We start from the raw sequence: 24,129 nt of genomic DNA, 5'->3' as shown, positions 1-24,129 counted from the left end.
TGCCGAAGGTTTCGTTCCGTTTGGACTCAGTTTGATATTCCTTTTCTTTGAAATACCGAAACAGGCAATAAAACAACAATATGGGCTGGGCCTCCGGTTAATAGGTTAGTCCCAAAAGTAACATAAAAGTGTAAAATAAAGCACATAATCATTCAAAACAGATAATAAAATAACATGAATACTTCATAAATTATAGATACGTTGGAGACGTATCACCGCCATCCGAATGCTTGCATACGGAGTGCCCGGTGATCTCATTGACGAGTACGTCCGTATGAGTGAGTCCACATGCCTAGAGTCCCTGGATAAGTTCTGCAAGGCTGTTATTGCTGTATTTGGCCCTGAGTACTTAAGAGAGCCGACTGCTGAAGATACAACCCGTTTGTTGGCGATGAATGCCAGCAGGGGCTTTCCAGGGATACTTGATAGCATAGACTGCATGCACTGAGAGTTGAATGGAAGAACTGCCCTTCTGCTTGGCAAGGGCAGCATAAGGGCCATGTCAGGGCTTGCACTGTCATATTAGAGGCCATGGCGTCTCAAGATCTATGGATCTGGCACTCTTTCTTTGGCATGACCAGATCACACAATAATATGAACGTGCTTCAGTGCTCGCTGGTGTTTACTATGCTTGCCGATGGCAACAACCCACCGGTGAACTTTATTGTCAGCGGCCACAACTACGACAAAGGATACTACCTGGGTGATGGTATCTATCCTCAGTGGGCCACTATTGTAAGACAATACCCAACCATGTCGGAGAGAAGAGGAAAAGATTTGCCCAAGAGCAAGAGAGTGCTAGGAAGGATGTCGAGCGTGTCTTTGATGTTTTGCAATCTCGATGGAGCATCGTTCGGTATCCTGCTAATACCCGGAGCACGCAGAAACTGTGGGAGGTGATGACTGCTTGTGCGATCATGCATAATATGATCGTAAAAGACGAGCGCCTGGAAAACAGATATATAATTCGGTATTCGAATCTGGGAAAAGAAGGACGCCGATGATTGGACCGAATCCGCTTTGGCCTCGTCCCCTACCCGAATCGCCCTCCTACTTTCCGCGAAATTACGGCCGGATTGCCACCGCTAGATTCCCCACCCCGCCCCCCTCCCTCGTCTCCCCTATTTCACTTCCGCCTCCCCACCCGGCGCCCCACCGCGACCGCCAGCGAGGAGACCGACCTACCGCCTCCACGCCCGCTCCCGTCGGTCGCCGCTCCGGATCCGCGCCCCTCGACGCCGCCGAGCTCCGTCCCCGCCCGCCCGGGGCCGCTGGTACTGCCCCTGCTCCCCCCTGGTCGCGCTTCTGCCTGCCGATCTGTGCCGGACCGCCGTCCGAACTCGCTGGCGCTGCTATGAGCTCGCTGCTGCCTATCCCGTCGCTGTTGTGCGGAAACCGTAGCGTCTCATGCCGCCGCCGCCGCTATTTGCTGTTCACGATTTCGTATGGCGAGTCGGTCGGGCGCGTTAGACGGGGAAGACGGTTCTGGGACGCGTGCCGTGTTAGGATCTGCAGGGGGCACTCCGGCAGAGCTGGGGCTCGCAAGTCGCAACAGGCTGCGTCCCTTCTCAAGCCCCAAAGGATGCAGAAAAAAACCCTCTAGGAGGAGAATCTCTCTCGAATAACCATGAAAACCTAGTGCGGAAAGCGGTTCAAGATTAGACAGGGATTCGCTCGAGAAGATGCTCCGAGGGAGAGCCGGCAATTTAGGTGTGCGAACCAGTTTAGGCGTGATACTGTGTAAGTGTTAGATTCAGAGGACCGTCATGGTTCGTCTGACGATAAAACAAAACTAGGGTATTCTCTTTTTGATTCGGATTCCTTTCTGCCTTTGGGTTGACCAAATGCAAATTTTCTGGGTGTTGGTTACCTGCCTCTGCTTATGTCGGGGATGGATGAGGCAGCCTAGTTGGGCTTAGGAACATACAAGGTATGGTAGAATTGTTGCGGAGTTTGTCGGTTGGTAGATCGGTCCCTGTGCCTACAAGGCTCGTTCTTGAAAGAAATCATGTATAATATATATAGACTTTGGTATGTCAGCTTTATTGTTCATATCCTCTGAGTTAAATTTCTAGTTAGAAATATCTTTTGTTTTATCTTCAGGATAATCAGGGCTAATGCCTTCAGGGTTGAATAGGTTGACAACGACATATTTGTTATTGAAGAATCCCATAATTAGATAGAACTGAACTAGTTTTTTTTTAATTTCTGCTTTGTCATTGCCACCTGTTTGTATGTAAACCATTCTTAAGCCTGAATGGTACTTCTCTTGTCTTCATCTTTGTTTTTACGAAAAGTCTACTCTCTTTAGCTCATTCTCGTTACTCTTCTCAAAGTTCCACAGAAAGATGATAAACCTGTTTAAGATCAAGGGGCAGAAGAAGGAAGAGGCAGCCAACTCAAATGGAGGGCCTCCTGTTAAGAAGCAAAGTCCAGGGGAATTACGTCTCCATAAAGGTTTGTTTTACAAGTGATTTGATCTTATGTTACTTTCAGCCATTTGGTGTGTCAGTTCCTAATGTTGACACTTGATATATGGTTCAGTTTGTGGTTTTTATGCTCGTTTTTAAAGCTGCTGTGAAAAGTGTATTTTTCCTCTTTGATAAATCACATTAGTTAATTACAGTTATCGATGGCTGGCTGCCTGCCCTCCCAGTCTCTCACAATTCATCCCATATGCTCTATATAGCAAAAGTATATCAGAGAGCACCTTATAGTTAAGATTAGAAGTTTAAAACCACTAGTTAAGGGTCAACCAAAAGAGATTATCATAATCCACCACAATGGCATGCTATGCATTGTGTATTGATAAGTCCGTTTCTTGCAACCGTGTGCATTCACATCTCTCTGTAAGCATATGATTTTTTTGTGTGTTTTCCGTTCTCATTACAATGTACTACTCCCTCCGGATGGGAATATAGGGCGGGAGGGCCATAACAGGCAGTTTGCTCTCCTGAGCAATTAATTACATCCGTAAAAGAAGCCAATCTGTGTGCGCATATTACTCATGCATGCCAGCAATTAATGCGCCGACCCTTGGCCTCTTGCAAGCAGTGGTCTGGAGCGCACGTCGCTCCCTGCCAATGTCCAATCAACGATGAAAATTAATGTGTGGCTAATTAATGCGCACCTTTGGGCGAGAAAACCACTCTGGATTTGGCGTGATTAGAGTAGGCAACTTAAATCTAGAATTATCTGCTGGTGGTGACTGGTGAGCCTACTACCAGTCTGGAGGGAGTTCTGCTCCTAAGTAGATTACTTAACTACTTTGTAACATTTATATTTTGAGGAAATTATACACATATTACCACTTGTTTTTTATGTAGTTGACTAATTTTGTAATTCCTTTGTGCAAAAGACTAAAAAGGGCTCTGTTTGGTTGTACTGGTCTAGGGACTGCTATATATGTTACCTTGCTATATAAACTCTGTTGTTTACCATATTGGTGAGCTTCTACCGGTTATGACTCACCATCATGGGCTATATGGTTCATGTGTGAAAAATTGGGAAATCTTTGTACCAATGATTATTATCTGTTGTTCTTTTTGTTTGACATGTATAATAATAGTTAGTTGTCACTGTTGCCCAATCAACACATCGATGCCACCTAGCCATCCTGGCCATGGGAAAGTGGTGAAACACGCTAATTGGCCGTGCATGTGCGTCAATCTGTACTACCATGTTCTCTTTGCCACTGGATTTTGTTTCAAGCTGCTTACTGTCAGGCAGAGCAGCTGCAGGAGCAGGGTGGGAGGGATATGGTGGGGCATAAGAGGGTGTGGATGAGAGGATGAGCTGCAACATGGCTGAAGTAGCGAGTAGTCGGGTATGGAAGGGTGGTGGCACCGGGCAATAGGTATGAGAAGAGAGACAGTGCAGGCTTGAGGTTTGTTGGGGTAGTGTTCTGAGTGACATTTCTGGTTACCTGGGTGGCACATCTATCCCCTGTTTTCCATTTTGGTCTTTGCACACTGGAATACCAATTATTGCTGCTCTGCATGAGATTGGTATAGCCTAATTGTCACCCGGCATGCTGGTGCTCCACAGTTGCCAATTGCCATGAGTACTATGTTGACAACTCAAATAGACTAGTAGTTCTTTATAGTAAGGCCCACATATCTTATATCCAGGGTTGAATCTCAAATGCACTATTTTAACTACAGTTTGATACATGAAATATGATCCACTACAGAAATACATCCATATTAAAAATTGAATATTATTTGATTCTTCTATTGTTCAAACCTGTGTTGTGATAATATCCACTTATCTGTTCATGTGTTCCTGATTTATGTACATGATGTATATCTCTCCTTTCTATCTGGATAGTTCTCAAAATATGGATCTTGTTGACAATTTCTATTCTAACTCGCAGATATTGCTGAGCTTAACCTTCCAAAGACGACTAAAATTTCCTTCCCAAATGGGAAGGATGATCTCATGAACTTTGAAGCTACTCTACGACCTGATGAAGGATACTATCTGTAAGCATTTTATAGATGCTTCTTTTATGCCTACTCTTCTTTTCAACTTTTTTGTCATGCTAGTTTTCTGTACTGAGCATTTAAGCTACTTAAAAACATGCACTGTTCCTAATTGCCACATAGATGGGAGGGATAGGAAGTTTTAGATGGCTGTTCCCAATTTTCAGTTTTGCATTTGGGTGTGCGTGCTTGAAGGAATATTTGCTGATGAATATGGATTAATGAGAAATCAAGTTTGTTTTATTTTACAGTTACATCACACTCCATAGCATGAAGAAGGATTATTCCATCCTACTTTAATAGGAATATGAAGAGCAGTTGATGTTTATTCTTTTATTTTTCATAGGTTCCATATCATTCATGTTCCTGCTCCCCTGGCCATTATATCTCATCTTTTCACTACCAATTCAGTTTTCTTTATGGAGATAGAACTTAAAATGTACTCCCTCTGTCCCATAATATAAGAGCGTTTTTTACACTAGTGTAGTGTCAAAAACGATATTATATTATGGGACGGAGGGAGTAGATATGGGGATGCGAAAATGGATCACCTGTATGTTTTCATTGTAGATAGCTGTCGTGTCTACATGTAGCCCCAATCAAGCCATAAAAGCAGCAGACATAGCTAGTTCTCATGTCAGATATATTTCCTTGTGTAGTTGATATCTTCCTTATTTCCTTAGAAGCAGTTTATGTCTTCATGTTTTTCTTCTAGCGACTCATGTAAGAAGAGTTAGTCTTCTGGTTTTTGTGAAGCAAGAATAAGGGAAGCCATTCTCTCATCTAAATTCTTTGTTTTGTTATACAGTTTGTCTCGTCTTTCTCCTAAATCCCTCCCCTCAAGCAGTGCAGACTGCCCACCTTTGTACTGTAGTTATCTGGTTACCCTGATGAAAGAAGGCCCATCACCATAGATATATATTAACATCCTAAGTTTATGAAAACAATTAGGTGAGTTATTCTAATATCCACAATATGTCTTCTCTCTTAGAGGCGGGTCATTCACTTTCACCTTCCAAGTATCTCCTTCCTACCCTCACGAGGCTCCGAAGGTCAAATGCAAAACTAAGGTAAGCACCACAGCTTTGACTCCTTTCAATCATCCTAATAAGTTTGACCATTTCTGATGTACTAGTAACTTTCAGGTTTACCATCCCAATATTGACCTAGAAGGAAATGTGTGCCTGAACATTCTGCGTGAAGACTGGAAGCCTGTCTTGAATATCAACACCATTATCTATGGTTTAAACCTTCTTTTCTCAGTAAGTGTCATCATATCCTATTAGATTAACCGTGCAATGGCTGATTTTCTGTTTTGCGCATCATGTGTTTTGGTCATAAACCATCTTGTTAATGCCTGCAGCAACCCAACGACGAGGACCCCTTGAATCATGAAGCCGCGGCCGTCCTCCGGGACAACCCGCAGAAGTTCCAGAGAAACGTTCAGATGGCAATGTCGGGAGGCTATGTCGATAACACCCATTTCCCAAGGTGCAAGTAAGGCGGCCGGGCGGGCCTGCTATGTGCTTGCTTCTGGCTTGCGCCCACCTACCCTACCCTAGCCCTGAATGCCAAACCATTGCACAATCTGAAGAAATGCGGGCGGCATACCCAGGAAATGTATCTATCATACTTGTTTGTGTCAAGAAGATGTGACTGCTATTGTGCTTGTTTGGTGGATGTTCTGGAATTGTCGTGTAACATGAAGAAGAAATGGGGTGACGTTATGTAGCGAAACTCGCCTGTATTGAGCTGAAAATTAAGTCACGGGTGTTGATCTGTCATCGAACTGAATTATCTCGACCCAAAAAAGAAAGAAATCACCTACGCAGGCCTTATATCTACCTTTTGGGGAGGGAAAAAAGGCACTCTTAAGGCCGAAATCTATTCTTTTGAATTTAATGTTATCGTATCAAAGTCCAGGCAGTGTTGCTTGAGACTCTTTGAATTTGCAGATGCAAAATGTTCTACAAAATCGCAGCGAACAAGATGTCAGGACCAGAGAAAATATCTGTTGAAAATCTACTATGAAAACAAGCTGACTTGTGAGCTGTAAAAAAAAAAGAACAAATACATTGCTGAAAGTTTTTAGTGCTTATAAAGTTTCATTATGAAGTGACATTTGTGAAAGTTGTGCCAAAAAATAACAAAATTGATGCTCCAAAATGCTTTCGAAAATACCATTTTTTGACCTCTGGTTTTTTTCTATGACTTCCACAAATGTTATTCCCGGATGAAACTTTGCAAGCACTCAAAATATTATTATTATTTTTGCAAAAAAATATTTTTAACGTTTTCTAATTTTGCTGTTCATCCGAGCTCATTTGAGCTGGAGCTAAGATACTCCGCGTCCACTTAGTTGTGGCATGTGGCTTCCAACTGAACACCAATACATACTTCTTTTTGCAAAAAAAAAAGAACACCAATGCATAATTTGGGAGGTTTGCTTGAATACGGTTTCTTTTTGGTACCACTATGCGTGTGTATGTAGCTTCTACACTATTCACAGTCGTTAGATTAGAAACGAACAGAAGAGATTGCACCCGTTACTCTAGCACTGGTACTGTATTGATTCTACGTGATGAGCAGATAAAAAAGTTTGGAGTGGATATCTGCAAAAATGAAGGAAACGAAACCCGGTCCCGTGGCACACAATCCGAACCTTTTTTAAGTGTGAACTAAACAAGGCCTCAGCGGTTTCCTGTTCCAAAGGGGGGAAATTTGAAATTGGATTCACAAACATTACACTATTTCAGCTGAAATCAAACACATATTCTGATTATTCACTTAAATTAGTTTTTTGTTTGTTTGTGAAACTAAACTTGTGAAATGTGACTCCAAAGTCCAAACATGAAAGTTGTGAAATTTATTTAGTTAAATCAGTTGCACAAACATTAAATTGTGTCAAAATTAAATTGAACAAAATTTTCAATTATTTCACTCAGTTCCAACAAAACTGAAGACATATTTAGATTATTCACTCAATTCCGGAAAAGTTGAACACATACTTCGGTTATTTCACCCAAATTCTTATAATATACACATGCATTTTAGACGTAATTATTTCACATACATTAGACTCATATTCCAATTATTTCAGAAAAAATGAACACAAATTTCAACTATTTCACTCAATTTGAGAAAAAACGAACAAATATTTTGATCATTCCACTCAATTTTGGATCAAAATGCAATATGAGAGTGATTGGACATAAAGTTGTTGTACCGGATGTGATATGAGGAATACATGGAATACTTTTAGACTTTCAGGTGTGGCTCTGCATAGATGGATCTTGATGAGTTTGGAGGGTGGATCCTTCACCAATGCAGTTGCAGAAGGTGAGATGACATCCCCACAGATTCTAAGCTCGTTGGAAATGGAGCCTTCCAGTGTATCAAGGCAATTTTTGCCTTAGTGGCCCCACACGTCAGGGAGTGGATCAATTCTGCAAAGGCGCATCGTCCATAGGCCTTGGGCCATGCCTACACGTGCCAACAAAGTAGGGAAGTTAGAGAAAAGAAAGATCCATTTTGGTGTATATGGTCAGTTCAGTATGTGCATGCCGAAAATAGACGATACACCCGAACATCAAAGAACCAACAACTGACACCGAACTGAACACCATAATAAATTGAATAAATCTGGAATGTCGATCAACTCAGTTTGGTACCATTCAATATTCAACTTTCGGGGTAAAGGTGCCCAACCCGAACCATAATAGCATGCGGTAAAAATAGACTTAACTTATGATCGAGGAATGATCATCACCTTCTAGTATATATAAACATGGGTTCCTATTGTTTGGGGCATGACGCCACCTCCTATGTATACATCTTCACTTTAGCTATATGTAAGTCATCTGAAAATTAATTTTGGGTCAGTCGATTTTCGAACTGTCGATTTCAGCTTTAAGATTCGTGCATCTTTTTTTCCGTGTTGGTCTGTGTGTTGTTGTGGGCTGTTTTTCCTTTTGACTGACCCCATATTTGGGCCAGTCCATTCTCTAACGGACGAAGCCCATTCCTGTGCGACATAGTTTTTTTTTAATGTTTTTATGCATTTTTGCTTCTGTTATTTTTTGTTCATTAGTTCATTTTTAGTTTTTATTTTCTGAGTATTTTTTATGTTGGGTGAGTATATAAATAATATTAATATGTGCCAACATTTCACTATTATATAATTACTCTTTGCATATTACGAAAAGCGATTTTGATGCAAAGTTGTGTGCAAGTTTATATTTACTTTTAATTTTCTTTCTTATTAAAGAATAATAAAACCACTAATTCATCTTTATTTAAAAACTTTATTATTTAGATATTTTTTAGTTTTCATTCAATTTTCATTCTACATTAAGGGTAATACCAATGCCACTAATTCATCCGTTCTTAGATATTTTTTTGCAGAAGACTCACAATTATATGCTTATTCTTGCATATCTTTAAATAGTCAATTTTATGTATATTTTGTGCAAATGTTGTCACCCTTTGTTTTAGACTTTTCCCCCATTTTCTTTCTTCTTAAATGGCAATGCCAATGCCATAAATTCATTCTTCCTTACAAATTACAATTATTTTGATTTTGCTTACTTCTTTCCTCTTAAAGGGTAATACCAATTTCATATTTCATTCCATCTTAGGAGACATATGTTTTTTGTTTTTGTGTGTGTAAGCATAAATGCAAGTACTAGATAATACATGTGCAAATTATAGTAGAATGCGAAAAGTGCACTATTATATGCTTATTCTTTGCATATTATAAAAGGTGCAATTTTAGTGCAAAATTGTGTGCAAATATTTAATATTTTTTATTTCATTTCTTCTTAAAGGGTATCATTTTTCATTGAAAATTTCATTATTTCTATTTTGTTTTACTTTCTTATTTTTTTCTTCTGAAAGGGTAATACCAATGTCACGGATTCATTCTTCCTTATAAAACTTTATTCTTATTATTTTTTTGATATTGTTTTAGTTTTCATTTTTCTCTGTTTTATGTTTTTATGCACTTTTGCTCATGTTACTTTTGGTTTATTAGTTGATTTTTAATTCTTATTTCGTGAGTATTTTTTTTGTTGGGTGAGTGTAAACATATACATATAAATAATATTCATATGTGCCAAAATTTCACTATTATATGATTACTCTTTGCATATTACGAAAAGTGCGATTTTGATGCAAAGTTGTGTGCAAGTTTATTTTTTTTAATTTTCTTTCTTATTAAAGGAAAATAAAAACACCACTAATTCATTATTTATTAGAAAACATTATTATTTTGATATTGTTTTAGTTCTTATTTAATTTTCTTTCTACATTAAGAGTAATACCAATGCCACTAATTCATCCGTTCTTAAATATTTTTTGCAGAAGTCTCACATTTATATGCTTATTCTTGTATATCTTTAAAAAGCTCAATTTTTATGTATATTTTGTCCAGATGTTGTCACTCTTTGTAAGATTTTTTCCCCAATTTTCTTTCTTCTTAAATGGCAATGTCAATGCCATAAATTCATTCTTCCTTAGAAATTACAATTATTTTGATTTTTTTTCACTTCTTTCCTCTTAAAGGCTAATACCAATTTCATAATTCATTCCATCTTAGGAAATGCATTTTTTAATTTTTGTTTGTGTAATCATAAATGCAAGTACTAGATAATACATGTGCAAATTATAGTAGAATGCAAAAAGTTTTCACTATTATATTTATTATTTATTTTCTTTCTTATTAAAGGAAAATAAAATCATCACTAATCAATTCTTTATTGGAAAACTTTATTATTTTGAAAATATTTTAGTTTTTATTTAATTTTCATTCTACATTAAGGTTTATACCAATGCCACTAATTCATCTGTTCTTAGATTTGTTTTTTTGCAGAAGTCTCACATTTATATGCTTATTATTGCATATCTTTAAAAAGCTAATTTTTATGTATATTCTGTGCAAATGTTTTCACCCTTTGTTTTAATCTTTTCCCCCATTTTCTTTCTTCTTAAATGCCAATGCCAATGCCATAAATTCATTCTTCCTTAGAAATTACAATTATTTTGATTATTTTTCACTTCTTTCCTCCTAAAGTGTAATACCAATTTCATAATTCATTGCATCTTAGGAAATGTATTTTTTTTATATTTGTGTGTGTAAGCATAAAGGCAAGTACTAGATAATACATGTGCAAATTATAGTAGAATGCAAAAAGTGCACTATTATATGCTTATTCTTTGCATATTTAAAAAGGTGCATTTTTACTGCAAAATTGTGTGCACATATTTAATGTTTTTATTTCATTTCTTCTTAAAGGGTATCATTTGTCATAGAAAACTTCATTATTTTGATTTTGTTTTACTTTTTTATTTTTTTCTTCTGAAAGGGCAATACCAATGTCACGGATTCATTCTTCCTTATAAAACTTTATTCGTTTATTTATTTTTTGATTTTGATTTAGTTTTCATTGTTTTTCTGCTTTATGTTTTTATGCATTTTTGCTTCTTTTATTTTTTGTTTATTAGTTGATTTTTAGTTTTTATTTTGTGAGTATTTTGATGTTGGGTGAGTGTAAACATATACATATAAATAATATTAATATGTGCCAAAATTTCACTATTATATGATTACTCTTTGCATACTACAAAAAGTGTGATTTTGATGCAAAGTTGTGTGCAAGTTTATTATTTATTTTTAATTTTCTTTCTTATTAAAGGAAAATAAAAACACCATTAATTCATTCTTTATTAGAAAACTTAAATATTTTGATGTTGTTTTAGTTTTTATTTAATTTTCTTTCTACATTAAGAGTAATACCAATGCCACTAATTCATCTGTTCTTAGATTTTGCAGAAGTCTCACATTTATATGCTTATTCTTGTATATCTTTAAAAAGCTCAATTTTTGTGTATATTTCATGCAAACGTTGTCACCCTTTGTTTTAGACTTTTTCCCCATTTTCTTTCTTCTTAAATGGAAATGCCAATTCCATAAATTCATTCTTCCTTAGAAATTACAGTTATTTTGATTGTTTTCCACTTCTTTCCTCTTAAAGTGTAATGCCAATTTCATAATTCATTGCATCTTAGGAAACGTATTTTTTTATTTTTGTGTGTGTAAGCATAAATGCAAGTACTAGATAATACATGTGCATATGATAGTAGAATGCGAAAAGTGCACTATTATATGCTTATTCTTTGCATATTTAAAAATGTGCAATTTTAGTGCAAAATTGTGTGCAAATATTTAAAGTTTTTTATATTTAATTTCTTCTTAAAGGGTATCATTTTTCATAGAAAACTTCATTATTTTGATTTTGTTTTACTTTTTTATTTTTTCTTCTGAAAGGGTAATACCAATGTCACGAATTCATTATTTCTCATAAAACTTTATTCATTTTCTTATTTTTTTTCTTTTCTTTTCTAAGGGTAGTTTCTATGTCACTAATGCATTAGTTTTTAGAGAAATTTCTTTTTTGAAATTGCACTGTTATATGGTTATTTTTGCATATTGTGATAACGCATTACCGCGACCTGCATATTTCAGTAATGTTATGCGCATACTTCAAAAATAGGAGAAAATCTTTGTAAGGCATGAAAATATAGTGCCATTGGAAATGGTGTCAAAGGAAGAAAGTTGCACGGTAAGCATGCAGAGAATATAACATGTAATAAAAAATAATGACACTGAAAGATAAGGTTTCTTTACGGTTAGAAAGATAGGTGTCTGACAACTCAAATTTCATGCGGTTGTATGCATGTAGTGTAGTTAGATAAATTCTCTCAGAGCTTAAGAATCTTGCTAGGCTTGCACTAGCTACCCATCAAAATAAAAGCTTGCACTAGCTGGCTATCACCACGATGACTGCTTGTGTGAAAATTCTTGTGGTTTTTGTATACCGTGTACGTTTAGTTAAGAAATTACGATCATTAAATACGTCAGGTTAATTGATTAATTCACATACACATGCACACAATCTCCTCAAGTAAATAAAGCGACTGACCCAAATACTAGAATCAGTCACCTGACTCCTAGCCGCTCCCATATATTTTGTCTTGTGTCGCTAACGTGCACTGTTAGTAATATATTTACAAGGGTATTCAAAGCTTGAAATATGTGAACTGAGCGTAGCTCAGATGGTTAGGTCCTTTGTGGTGGAACTAACCCATCAGGGTTTAAGTCTTAGATGACATTGGTTGCTCGTTTCTGGATTTATTTAGGCTTTTTGACGATGTTTGTTTTGTGGGAGGAGACGTTCTCATCGGCTACGATGCGTCCGCGTGGTGACTTCGTCGATATTAAGATGTTGTGCCGACTCAATATCTCAGAGGTGCTTATATAGGTAAGGTGTGCGTGCGTGCGGTCATAGTGATGAGTTCATGTGTTTTTTTTTCGAATACGCACGAGTGTGCGTATCATCTTATATAGAAGAAGAGGGGGGGGGGGGGGGGAAGAATCCCAGCCACCGTTGATGTTACAAAGATTTAAACGCTACATAACATCACATCAGCACACAGCGCGGCCGACAGTCCACCTGCGCAACAACTAACCCGACTACTCGTTGCTTGCCCACCCTGCTAGAAGCTGAAGCGTGATGAGTTCATGTGTGTGTGTGAGCAGCTGCGATTGTACCGTGTTCAAAAACAAGCTTGTAATACGCGCATATATCAAATAGAAAAGGAAACCACATACAGAATTACATGGCGAGTGGATACAGAGATCACACGAGTAGGGGCAACATCATTATTCAAATTCACACGCACGTTACACTATGACACTCACGTACACCATTTTCCACGATGGCTGAAAGGAAAGGAAAGGAAAGCTCGATCGAGACATCAACAATATATATGGGCGATGGGTTGGGCATGTAGGTGGGCACGCTTGAGCTTGAGCACGCAAATCATGGCGCCGGCGACGACGGGGGGCAGATGCCGCCGCCGCGGCAGCCGTTGCCGCAGAGCTGCGAGCACTGCGGGAACGCCCCAGCCTTGCAGTCCTCGCATGCGAGAGTCTGGCAGCGCTGGTCGCACCCGAGGAGCTGGGTTGCGGCGTAGCACGGGCCATTGCAGAACAGCACGCTGTCAGTACCTGTCGCACGCGGCGCCGCAGGCCAGGAGGCAGTCGCCGCGGGCTGCCCCACGCCGAGGACCAGCACCAGGCAAGCGCCGCGGTTTGTGGTTGTCCCATGGAGGCCGTGCTAGATGTATTAACAGCGTGTTGGTAAAGTTTTGGAGATCAAAGTGTTGCCTTCCTGAGACTCTTCAGATACGAAAAGCTATTTATCATTGTGTTGATAAATGTTGGAGTTAACCTGTCGATTACTAATTTACTATTCATCATGTTCAAGTCTTTCCTCTACGCATTTAGTTGGGTCGTCCAAGCTAGTAGTAGTGTGTTGGCTGATTTAAAATAAGTCATGCAGATTAGAGACTAGTGTGCATGGCAAGATTTGTCGTGCCAAGTTGTGAGTGTCGCATCTCATGACACCATGCATGGAGATGGAGTCCTTGGAAGTGACTCAAGCTTTGCATGCTAGTGCGTTTAGTGGAGCAGTATTAGTGGATCAGGCTGTTAGACTTGGGCGTGCCGCGTGCGTATGAGCTGTGTTATCAATTATAAAGCTCTGTAATCATGTTTTTTTTTTGAGAGAATCATGTTGTTTATTTTGGTCAAGAGAGAACAAGAGAAAAGCACAATTGCGTGTGCACTAGACTCTGTGTGTTTTTCTCCCGTGCGTGTGCTGTGTGCGTGAGTCTTCTTCTTCTTTTTTCGAGAGAAATTTTTAATCTATTCAGCAATTATGCCAGTACAAAGAACACAAGAGGTAATAAAAATTACAACCGGAGGCCACCTAGCGACGACTACAAGCACTAGAGCGAGCCGAAGGTGCGCCGCCGTCATCGCCCCTCCAGCACCGGAGCCGGGCAAACCTTGTTGTAGTAGACGGTCGGGAAGTCGTCGTGTTAAGGCCCCAAAGGACCAGCGCACCAAAGCAGTAACCATCGCCGGTGAAGAGAGTTGTACATCAGAAAAATCAAACCTAGAACCACACGAACGAAGACGAACAAAAACTGGATCGAAATAGATCCATCAAAAACCAGCACCGACCGAATCCCATGAGATCCGACGGAGACCCACCTCCACACGTCCTCCGACAATGCTATTCACACCATCATGACGGGGATACGATGTTGGAGACATTATTACTATGGAGGTACTATGGAGGGACATCGCCGCCGCCACACAGCCCCAATCAAGACGTTCAACCTAGCAAAAACGAGAACGCGCTCCCTCCCGCCGGTGGGGGGCCGAGATCCTCCGCACCTACACTGGCCAAAGGCCATCAGAGGCGGGGCGGATCCGTGGCGGCGTCGACGGGAGGAGGAAGGAGACTTTTCTTGGGGAGGAGGAAAGACTTTATTGTTAAAACACGGCTAAAATTCGGCAAACTTTGGCATATATTAGACATATTCGCGGCTTAGACAACAAATTTATCTCAAAAAGAAATCGCTAAACACGGAGTAGTCGCCGTCATCGCCGCCATCCTCGCCGCCGTCGGCGGCGGCCTTCTCCTCCTTGACGCGGCCGTCCCCGCTGGACCCCTGCCCGGCGTCGCCATGGCGGACTGGTGGCGGCGACGGTGCGTCGTCGTCATCACTGTCGTCGAGGACGACGACGCCTCCTTCGCCGCGGCCCCGGCGGCGGTGCTCGAAGCGCTGCAGGGTGGCACACTGGCGCTCCATCTCCATCTTCACTAGTCCTTGCGCGCCCATTTTAGGGCCGCCTTGTCGTCGAGCTCCACGCCGCCGTGCTCCGTCTTCACGGCTGGGAGACCCGGCTCGATTTTCACGGCCGCGAGCCCCGGCTCCGTCTTTGGCTTGACGAAGCACGGTGGAGCTGACGAGGCGCACCGGCCGCCCTCGTTGATGAGGATGCCGGCCGAGCAGCGTCTCCGCTGTGGGCTCGGCCTTGACGCCGAGCAACACCGGAGTGCCAGGGGCGCCGAACCTCCCGGGCATCCATTGCCCGACGCGTCGGCGCGGGGCGGCCGCCGGAGGGTATGCCAGCGGCAGTTCGTTGCCGCCCTCAAGGTGCGTCAGCACGCCCTCGAGCATGCGGCCGGGGGCGCCCCACCACACGCGGCGGCCCTCGCTGTTCTTCACGCTGCCGACCACCGGTGCCCCATTGGTGGACGCCAGCCTCTGCTCCCGACGGCGCTCGAAGTACGCCGCCCACGCCGCATGGTTGTCGGCGGCGTACTGGGGGAGGGCGCGCTGCTCGTCGGTGAGGGAGTCGCGCACGAGGTCGACCTCGGCGGCGAAGTAGGAGGGGCGCGACTCGGCGTCGGGCAACCGGGGAACGAGCACTCCCCCATTGCTGAGCCTCCACCCCGTCGGCCCGGCGCACATGTCCGGCGGCGCCGGGATGTTGGCCTCGAACAGGAGCCACGACTCCTATTCGTGGAGCGAGCGGCGGCCGAAGCCGTTGGCCACCGCCACGTCGCCGGGGAAACATGTGGCCATCGTTCGTCGGGAGTGAGAGAGAGGGAGGGAGATGGAGGGCTAGGCGGCGGCGCACGGGAGAGGGAGAGAGCTTGGCGGGTAGGGCGGGTGTGGCCAGAGGCGAGGGAGGCCATCGGCTTATATAGCCGCATCCGTGTGTACGCGTGGCGGGAGGGGAGCCGTCGCCGCGCCGCCCGTGAGGAATCAATGGCAAGGCTGACCGGCGGCGGCAACCTTGGGATTGATTCCTACGGGAACCGAGGCGATGAGGACGATGAATCGCCCATCTCGCAGACTCGCGGGCCCACGGCTGTTTCGCTCCAAAACCGCTTGCCCCGGCGCCGGGTTCGGCCTGGGTCCGCCGGCGCTGATTTCGGCCCAAGCCGGCGAAAAACGGGCGCGACTGGGCCATTTTTTCGGCGCCAGCGCAAAAAAATTGCCTGGGGAGGCCGTTCTGGGGGCGCGGCTGGAGATGCTCTAAGGTCTTGTGTGAATAATTAATAAAGAGGTTGCTTGCATTGTCCAGATGCAAAGGCCGTTTTTGAATTATTTATCGACCATTCAGTTTTTATTTTCGTTTGAAAGATGTGGCAGACAGAGATGATGAATGAAGTTGTGAATGAAGAGCAAAAGCTAGATGGGTACATACCATGGTTAGTTGGCGCACGAAGCTAGGGGCACACTGCACGGTTATAGGTTATACAGTTGAAAAACAAGAAACAACTAGTGAAGTAAATTATGGGTTGTCGATTCTCTGGGCGGGTTGCTTGTATTTTCATGCCCCACTTCATCCATATCACTGAGAAAGAAAGGATATGTGCAAATTAACATGGCAGGATTTATTGTCAGGAAGCAATGACCGTACTTAGCTCACTGATTGCATGACAAAGTAATGCATACAAAGACATAACTTACAGAAAACAAAAATGGAATGATAAATATTTGAACCATCTATGATGTGCTATGGGTGTCAAGAGATGACCAAAATGTCTTAGGAGAAGAAAAGATATAAGTCAAGTACTACCTCCATCCTGGTGCATTGGTCCCCTTCATATTTAATGTCAAATTTTGATCATAGATTTAACTAACAAAATATCAATGCATGTCACAAAAATTATACCATTGAAAACTATGTTCAAATATGAACGCAATGATATAAATTTTGATAATATACATTAATATTTTGTTAATTAAATCTATGGTCAAAATTTGACACAAAATACGAAAGTCATCAATAAAACTGGACGGAGGCAGTACACCCTTTCTATGTCTAGCAGCCAAAAAATTAGGGAAGTCAGAGAAAAGGAAGACCCATTTCGGTGTATGGTCAGTTAGTTTATGCAGGCCGAAAACCGGTGATACACCGGAACATCAAACAACTAGTGATTGAAACGACGAACCGACAACCATACTAATCTAAATAAACCTGGAATCATTAGTAGAAAACGGCCCATTTGTTCCGGTTTCAGAGGCCCTTTTGCCCCGGTTCTAGAACATGGACTAAAGAGTCGGAACTAAAGCCCAAACCCTTTAATCCCGGTTCACTTACGAATCAGGACAGAGGGGGCTCCACGTGGCCGCTGCGGGGCGCCCAAGCAGGAAGACCTTTAGTCCCGGTTGGTAATACTAACCGGGACCAAAAGGCCTCCACGCGTCAGTAGCTGGCAGGAGCTGGGGTTTTTGTTTTTTTGAAGGAAGGGGGGGGGGGTGGGGTTTAGGGGTTTTGGAGGGTTAATTTAGGGGTTTCATATTGTGTTAGCTAGCGAATAGAAAGAAGTGACGTCTCTTTCTCTCCGTGCTTGATCAACGCTAGCTACTATATGTATAGAGAAAACTCGACACGCTAGCTAGGAAGCAAATGAAGGAACCATTAAGTACACAAGATCGTCATGAACATATACAGAGAGAAGTGACCTCTTTTTCTCTGAGAGATTGGTCGAACATCAAATTTTCGTATATCTATCCAACACTACTAGCTACATATATACAATATAAGATCTCTTACAAACCCTAACATCTAATGTCTATATCAATTTCCACATGGTGTTCTCCGGCTTTATGTATGACGTGGTCAAGAAAGAATCCCGCCAATTCCTCTTGAATTGCTCGTATGCGATCATGTGGTAGGAGTTATCCCGCATCTACCACATCTAATTTAAAGAAGGAGGTCAACACATATATATAAATGAAACTCAATACAAATGATGGTAATAAAATAAAATTGTGAATATTTTTGTTTACGTACATCATATTATTTTTCAGAGTAGCCCCACTTAGAGGTCGTCGTGTTGTAGATGAACTCGCAAACATAGTATCCACAAAAATCATTCCCGGCTTCCTGCCACAAGCACTTTATGAGAAATAGAGTTCAATCAAACTGATAATCAAGCATGCTAAATGGTATTGATGAAACTAACTACAATCAATGGGAGATGCACGGAACTAGCTAGTAGTACTTACTTTCGGGTGTGTAAATCACAGCTCCGTCGGCAGTGCCAGAACAATTGCGTTGAAGTCTTTCCAAACCCTGGCAGACAAAGAGAATAATTACTTGATATCAGGAAATGAACAAAGTTGCCGATATGATGCAATAATGATCGATTGAACTTACTTTAGGAGCATTTCAGTCATGTCCGCATAGTCATGGGGATCTTTTCGTCTCGAGTCGAAGACAATTACTACTCCCCCTTCAAGCTTAATCTCTAGCAGAGTAAAGTGGAAGCTACACACTGCTACGTCTTGGGCTTGCATTGGTTTTCTTTGAAGAGGAAAGGGTGATGCAGCAATAGTAGCGTAAGTATTTCCCTCAGTTTTTGAGAACCAAGGTATCAATCCAGTAGGAGGCTCTTCAACAAGTCCCACGAACCTACACAAACAAACAAAGAACTCGCAACCAACGCAATAAAGGGGTTGTCAATCCCTTCACGGCCACTTGCGAAAGTGAGATCTGATAGAGATAATATGATAAGATAAATATATTTTTGGTATTTTATAATATAGATGCAGAAAATAAAGATGCAAATAAAAGTAGATTGGAAGCAAATATGATAAGAGATAGACCCGGGGGCCATAGGTTTCACTAGAGGCTTCTCTCAAGATAGCATAAGTATTACGGTGGGTGAACAAATTACTGTCAAGCAATTGATAGAAAAGCGAATAATTATGACGTTATCTAGGCATGATCATGTATATAGGCATCACGTCCGCAACAAGTAGACCGACTCCTGCCTGCATCTACTACTATTACTCCACACATCGACCGCTATCCAGCATGCATCTAGAGTATTAAGTTCATAAGAACAGAGTAATGCATTAAGCAAGATGACATGATGTAGAGGGATAAACTCAAGCAATATGATATAAACCCCATCTTTTTATCCTCGATGACAACAATACAATACATGTCTTGCAACCTTTTCTGTCACTGGGTAAGAACACCGCAAGATTGAACCCAACACTAAGCACTTCTCCCATGGCAAGAAAGATCAATCTAGTGGGCCAAACCAAACCGATAATTTGAAGAGACTTGAAAAGATAACTCAATCACATAAAAGAATTCAGAGAAGATTCAATTATTATCCATAGATAAACTTGATCATAAACCCACAATTCATCGGATCTCGACAAACACACCGCAAAAAGAGATTACATCGAATAGATCTCCACAAGAGAGGGGGAGAACATTGTATTGAGATCCAAAAAGAGAGAAGAAGCCATCTAGCTAATAACTATGGACCCGAAGGTCTGTGGTAAACTACTCACAACTCATCGGAAGGGCTATGGTGTTGATGTAGAAGCCCTCCGTGGTGGAATCCCCCTCCGGCAGAACGCCGACGACGGCTCCAAGATGGGATCTCACGGATATAGAAGGTTACGGTGGCGGAAATATTTCTTTGGTGGCTTCCTGGATGTTTTCGGGGTATGTAGGCTTATATAGGAGGAAGAAGTAGGTCGATGGCCGCCCGAGGGGCCCACGAGACAGGGGGCGCGCCCTATAGGTGTGGGGCTCCCTACCCTCTCGTGGCCGCCTCGGCTACTTCTTGACTTGCACTCTAAGTCCTCTGGATCACGTTCGTTCCAAAAATCACGCTTCCAAAGGTTTTATTCCGTTTGGACTCCGTTTGATATTCCTTTTCTTCGAAATACTGAAATAGGCAAAAAAACAGTAATATGGGATGGGCCTCTGGTTAGTAGGTTAGTCCCAAAAATGATAATAATGTGTAAAATAAAGCCCATAAACATCCAAAACAGGTAATATAATAGCATGGAACAATCAAAAATTATAGATACATCGGAGACGTATCACACACGAATGCATAACTCATCAATTACATTACTATAATTAACCTCGAGTAAGGGAAACCAAATATGCACAAGACAGTAACACTCACTTGAAGTTGTAAGGAAAGAGTATTTCTCTTTGTTTTGATTTTTAAGCAACGATTGTAGCAAGTTGTCCTCGGTATCTGTGACTCTGTTTTTAACCGTCCATTCATGTATGATATTTGGGTTAATGAACCCAACGTCATAGATTTGTGCTTTTCTGCATTCGATGATCTTTAACCTGCATAATATAGTGAGGATAATTATATATACATGCAATGAAAGAGCTGAGCTATATATAGAGACTTAATTACAGAAGTAGTACTTACAGACAGTAGCAAGTCACGAGTGTTTTGTCGAGGGCCATTTATTGTATAACTCGAATAACTCATCAAATTCAACAAACAACATATCAATTCCAACGAGGTCGTGCTCCCCTTTAACTCTTAGTGTCAAAGTATCCTTCCCAGACTCGCTGCAGGTTTTCATGTACCATTCATGCAATCTTCGCATCATCATTGTTAGAGGAGGATGATCAGGTTTGACGAGAGGCTTCCCGTACTCGTATTTGAATTCGTCCACCTCCATTGTTTCAAACTCTACATCATTGCTCAGGAAAAATGGTCCATCACTTGGGCACGACAGATGTCCTCGCTTTCCTTGTCGGTCCTCTCATATGGTAACTTTTCTGGAGCCTTGAGAGATGGGCCGTATTTGAATTGCTTCCTGCCTCTGCTTGTACTGCTATCCGCCGGAGCGGCGGCCTCTCTCTTCCACCATTCCTGATGTGGCAGAGTTCGCTGACACACCAGAGGAGGCAGAGGAGGAGCCGTAGTGCCCTCACACACCGTAGGAGGCGGAGTGCTTGTCGGAGGAGGAGAAGGAGGAGCCGGAATGCCGTCACGCGCCGGAGGAGGCAGAGGAGGAGGCGGAGTGCCCTGATCACTCGCTGGAGGAGGAGGCGGAGTGCCCTGACTCACCGGAGAAGGAGGCGTCCAGTTTGGAAGCTTGATGTACTCCTTCCTCCATAGACATGTACCCATAAAGCAGATCTCAGATGAATCCCCCCTTCACCTGTAGGGTGGTTGTCGGTGTCAAAACCGGCGGATCTCGGGTAGGGGGTCCCGAACTGTGCGTCTAGGCGGATGGTAACTGGAGACAAGGGACACGATGTTTTACCCAGGTTCGGGCCCTCTTGATGGAGGTAAAACCCTACGTCCTGCTCGATTGACATTGATATTGTGGATGTTTACAAGAGTGGATCTACCACGAGATCAAGGAGGCTAAACCCTAGAAGCTAGCCTATGGTATGATTGTAATGGTTGTTGTTGTGTCCTACGGACTAGAGCCATCCGGTTTATATAGACACCGGAGAGGGCTAGGGTTACATAGAGTTGGTTACAATGGTAGGAGATCTACATATCTGTATCGCCAAGCTTGCCTTCCACGCCAAGGAAAGTCCCATCCGGACACGGGGCGAAGTCTTCAATCTTGTATCTTCATAGTCTTGGAGTCTGGTCGATGATGATAGTCCGGCCGATGATAGTTCGGCTGATGATGGTAGTCCGGCTATCCGGACACCCCCCAATCCAGGACTCCCTCAGTGGTCAAGCTCCAGCTCCTGAAATCCCTCCATTATTTCATCCACCGTCGCAACAACATAGCCATGTGGAATCATACGCCAGTGAAAAGATCCGTCAGCTTGAGGAGGTACAACAGAGCCGACAACCACCTTCAAAGTCAGGTTCTGCCATTTCATCATAAGCTCGCAATGTTGAGCCTCTGGGATAGTATCCATGGGGTAGCGAGGAGCCATGAAATCAGGCTAGGCTAGCTCCATGGAAGCCACGCTGCTTCTCCGCTGAGATGGCGGGGTAGCTTCATGATGTCTACTACACAACCTTCTTCCTGTAGACGTTGTTGGGCCTCCAAGTGCAGAGGTTTGTAGGACAGTAGAAAATTTCCCTCAAGTGGATGACCTAAGGTTTATCAATCCGTGGGAGGCGTAGGATGAAGATGGTCTCTCTCAAACAACGCTGCAACCAAACAACAAAGAGTCTCTTGTGTCCCCAACACACCCAATACAATGGTAAATTCTATAACTGCACTAGTTCGGCGAAGAGATGGTGATACAAGTGCAATATGGATGGTAGATATAGATTTTTGTAATCTGAAATTATAAAAACAGCAAGGTAACTAATGATAAAAGTGAGCACAAATGGTATTGCAATGCTAGGAAACAAGGCCTAAGGTTCATGATTTCACTAGTGCAAGTTCAATCAACAATAATAACATAACTAGATCATATAACTATCCCTCAACATGCAACAAAGAGTCACTCCAAAGTCACTAATAGCGGAGAACCAACGAAGAGATTATTGTAGGGTATGAAACCACCTCAAAGTTATCCTTTCTGATTGATCTATTCAAGAGTCCGTAGTAAAATAACACGAAGCTATTCTTTCCATTCGATCTATCATAGTGTTCGTACTAGAATACCACCTTAAGACACAAATCAACCAAAACCCTAATGTCACCTAAATACTCCAATGCCACCTCAAGTATCCATGGGCATGATTATACGATATGCATCACACAATCTCAGATTCATCTATTCAACCAACACAAAGTACTTCAAAGAGTGCCCCAAAGTTTCGACCGGAGAGTCAAGACAAAAACGTGTGCCAACCCCTATGCATAAGTTCACAAGTTCACTGAACCCGCAAGTTGATCACCAAAACATACATCAAGTAGATCATGTGATATCCCATTGTCACCACAGATAAGCACGTGCATGACATACATCCCTTAAAGACTCAATCCGATAAGATAAATTCAAAGGATCCAACTATAATAGCAAAGCTCGCGATACATCAAGATCGTGCCAAATCAAGAACACGAGAGAGAGAGATCAAACACATAGCTACTGGTACATACCCTCAGGCTCGAGGGTGAACTACTCCCTCCTCATCATGGAGAGCGCCAGGATGATGAAGAAGGCCACCAGTGAGGGATCCCCCCTCCGGCAGGGTGCCAAAACAGGGCCCCGAGAGGTTTTTGGTGTCTATAGAGGCTTGTAGCGGCGGACTCCCGATCTATTGTGCTCTTGGTTGTTTTCGGGGTATATGGAGATATATAGGCGAAATAAGTCGGTCAGGGGAGCCACGAGGGGCCAACGAGGGTGGGGGCGCGCCTAGGGGGTAGGGCCCCTCGTGGGCCCCTCGTGGCTTCCTGCCTCCTCGGCCAGGGGAGCCATGAGGGGCCCACGAGGGGCGCCTCCCTGCCTCGTGGATTCCTCGAAGCTTCCCTGATGTCTACTCCAAGTCTCCTGGATTGCTTCAGTTCCAAAAATAACTCTCCCGAAGGTTTAATTCCGTTTGGACTGCGTTTGATATTCCTTTTCTTCGAAACACTAAAATAGGCAAGAAAACATCAATTTCGACTGGGCCTCCGGTTAGTAGGTTAGTCCCAAAAATAATATAAAAGTGTATGATAAAGCCCATAAACATCCAAAACAGATAATAAAATAGCATGGAACAATCAAAAATTATAGATACATTGGGGACGTATCACTTTGTGCTGCTGAAATGGTTGGCCGGCAGCTGCAAGTTCCTCTAGCTTCGCTAATCTTGCATTGACCTTCTGCATTTCGCTCAACTCCGCTTTCCTCTTTCTCTCTTGGCATATGTAACCGCCTGCGCCAGGGAACCCATGAACCCACGCAACGGAGCCTGGTGTGCCTCATGTTCGTCCAGGGTGCTCAGGATTCCTGAGGGCCTCAGTCAGCTCGTCCTTCTCTTTGTCGGGAATGAACGTCCCTTTCTGTGTTGCGGCGATATAA

General features: G+C 42.5%; 1 protein-coding gene across 2 annotated transcripts; it reads left to right on the top strand.

The window, feature by feature from the left end:
* The first annotated feature begins 1,137 nt into the window (after window positions 1-1,137).
* LOC123135421 (NEDD8-conjugating enzyme Ubc12) lies at window positions 1,138-6,268 on the top strand. 2 transcript variants are annotated; one of them, XM_044554490.1, is made up of 6 exons: window positions 1,138-1,274; window positions 2,337-2,457; window positions 4,376-4,484; window positions 5,476-5,554; window positions 5,630-5,746; window positions 5,848-6,268. In XM_044554490.1, exons 2-6 carry the CDS (start codon window positions 2,349-2,351, stop codon window positions 5,983-5,985), a joined length of 552 nt encoding a protein of 183 aa, XP_044410425.1. In that variant the 5' UTR covers window positions 1,138-1,274; window positions 2,337-2,348; the 3' UTR covers window positions 5,986-6,268. The 2 variants fall into 2 exon arrangements, with proteins under 2 accessions (XP_044410425.1, XP_044410426.1); XM_044554491.1 differs by having other exon boundaries at window positions 1,144-1,274; window positions 2,345-2,457.
* The last annotated feature ends 17,861 nt before the right edge of the window (window positions 6,269-24,129 follow it).

This window comes from Triticum aestivum, chromosome 6B (assembly GCF_018294505.1).
Source record: "Triticum aestivum cultivar Chinese Spring chromosome 6B, IWGSC CS RefSeq v2.1, whole genome shotgun sequence".
Taxonomy (NCBI): Eukaryota; Viridiplantae; Streptophyta; class Magnoliopsida; order Poales; family Poaceae; genus Triticum; species Triticum aestivum.
This window is presented reverse-complemented; position numbering and strand designations above follow the sequence as displayed.

Coding starts and splice junctions, on each gene's coding strand:
- LOC123135421 (XM_044554490.1), top strand. CDS start 2,349: ATGATAAACCTGTTTAAGATCAAGGGGCAGAAGAAGGAAGAGGCAGCC. Junction 4,485..5,475: donor CCTGATGAAGGATACTATCT/GTAAGCATTTTA, acceptor CTTCTCTCTTAG/AGGCGGGTCATTCACTTTCA. Junction 5,555..5,629: donor AGGTCAAATGCAAAACTAAG/GTAAGCACCACA, acceptor AGTAACTTTCAG/GTTTACCATCCCAATATTGA.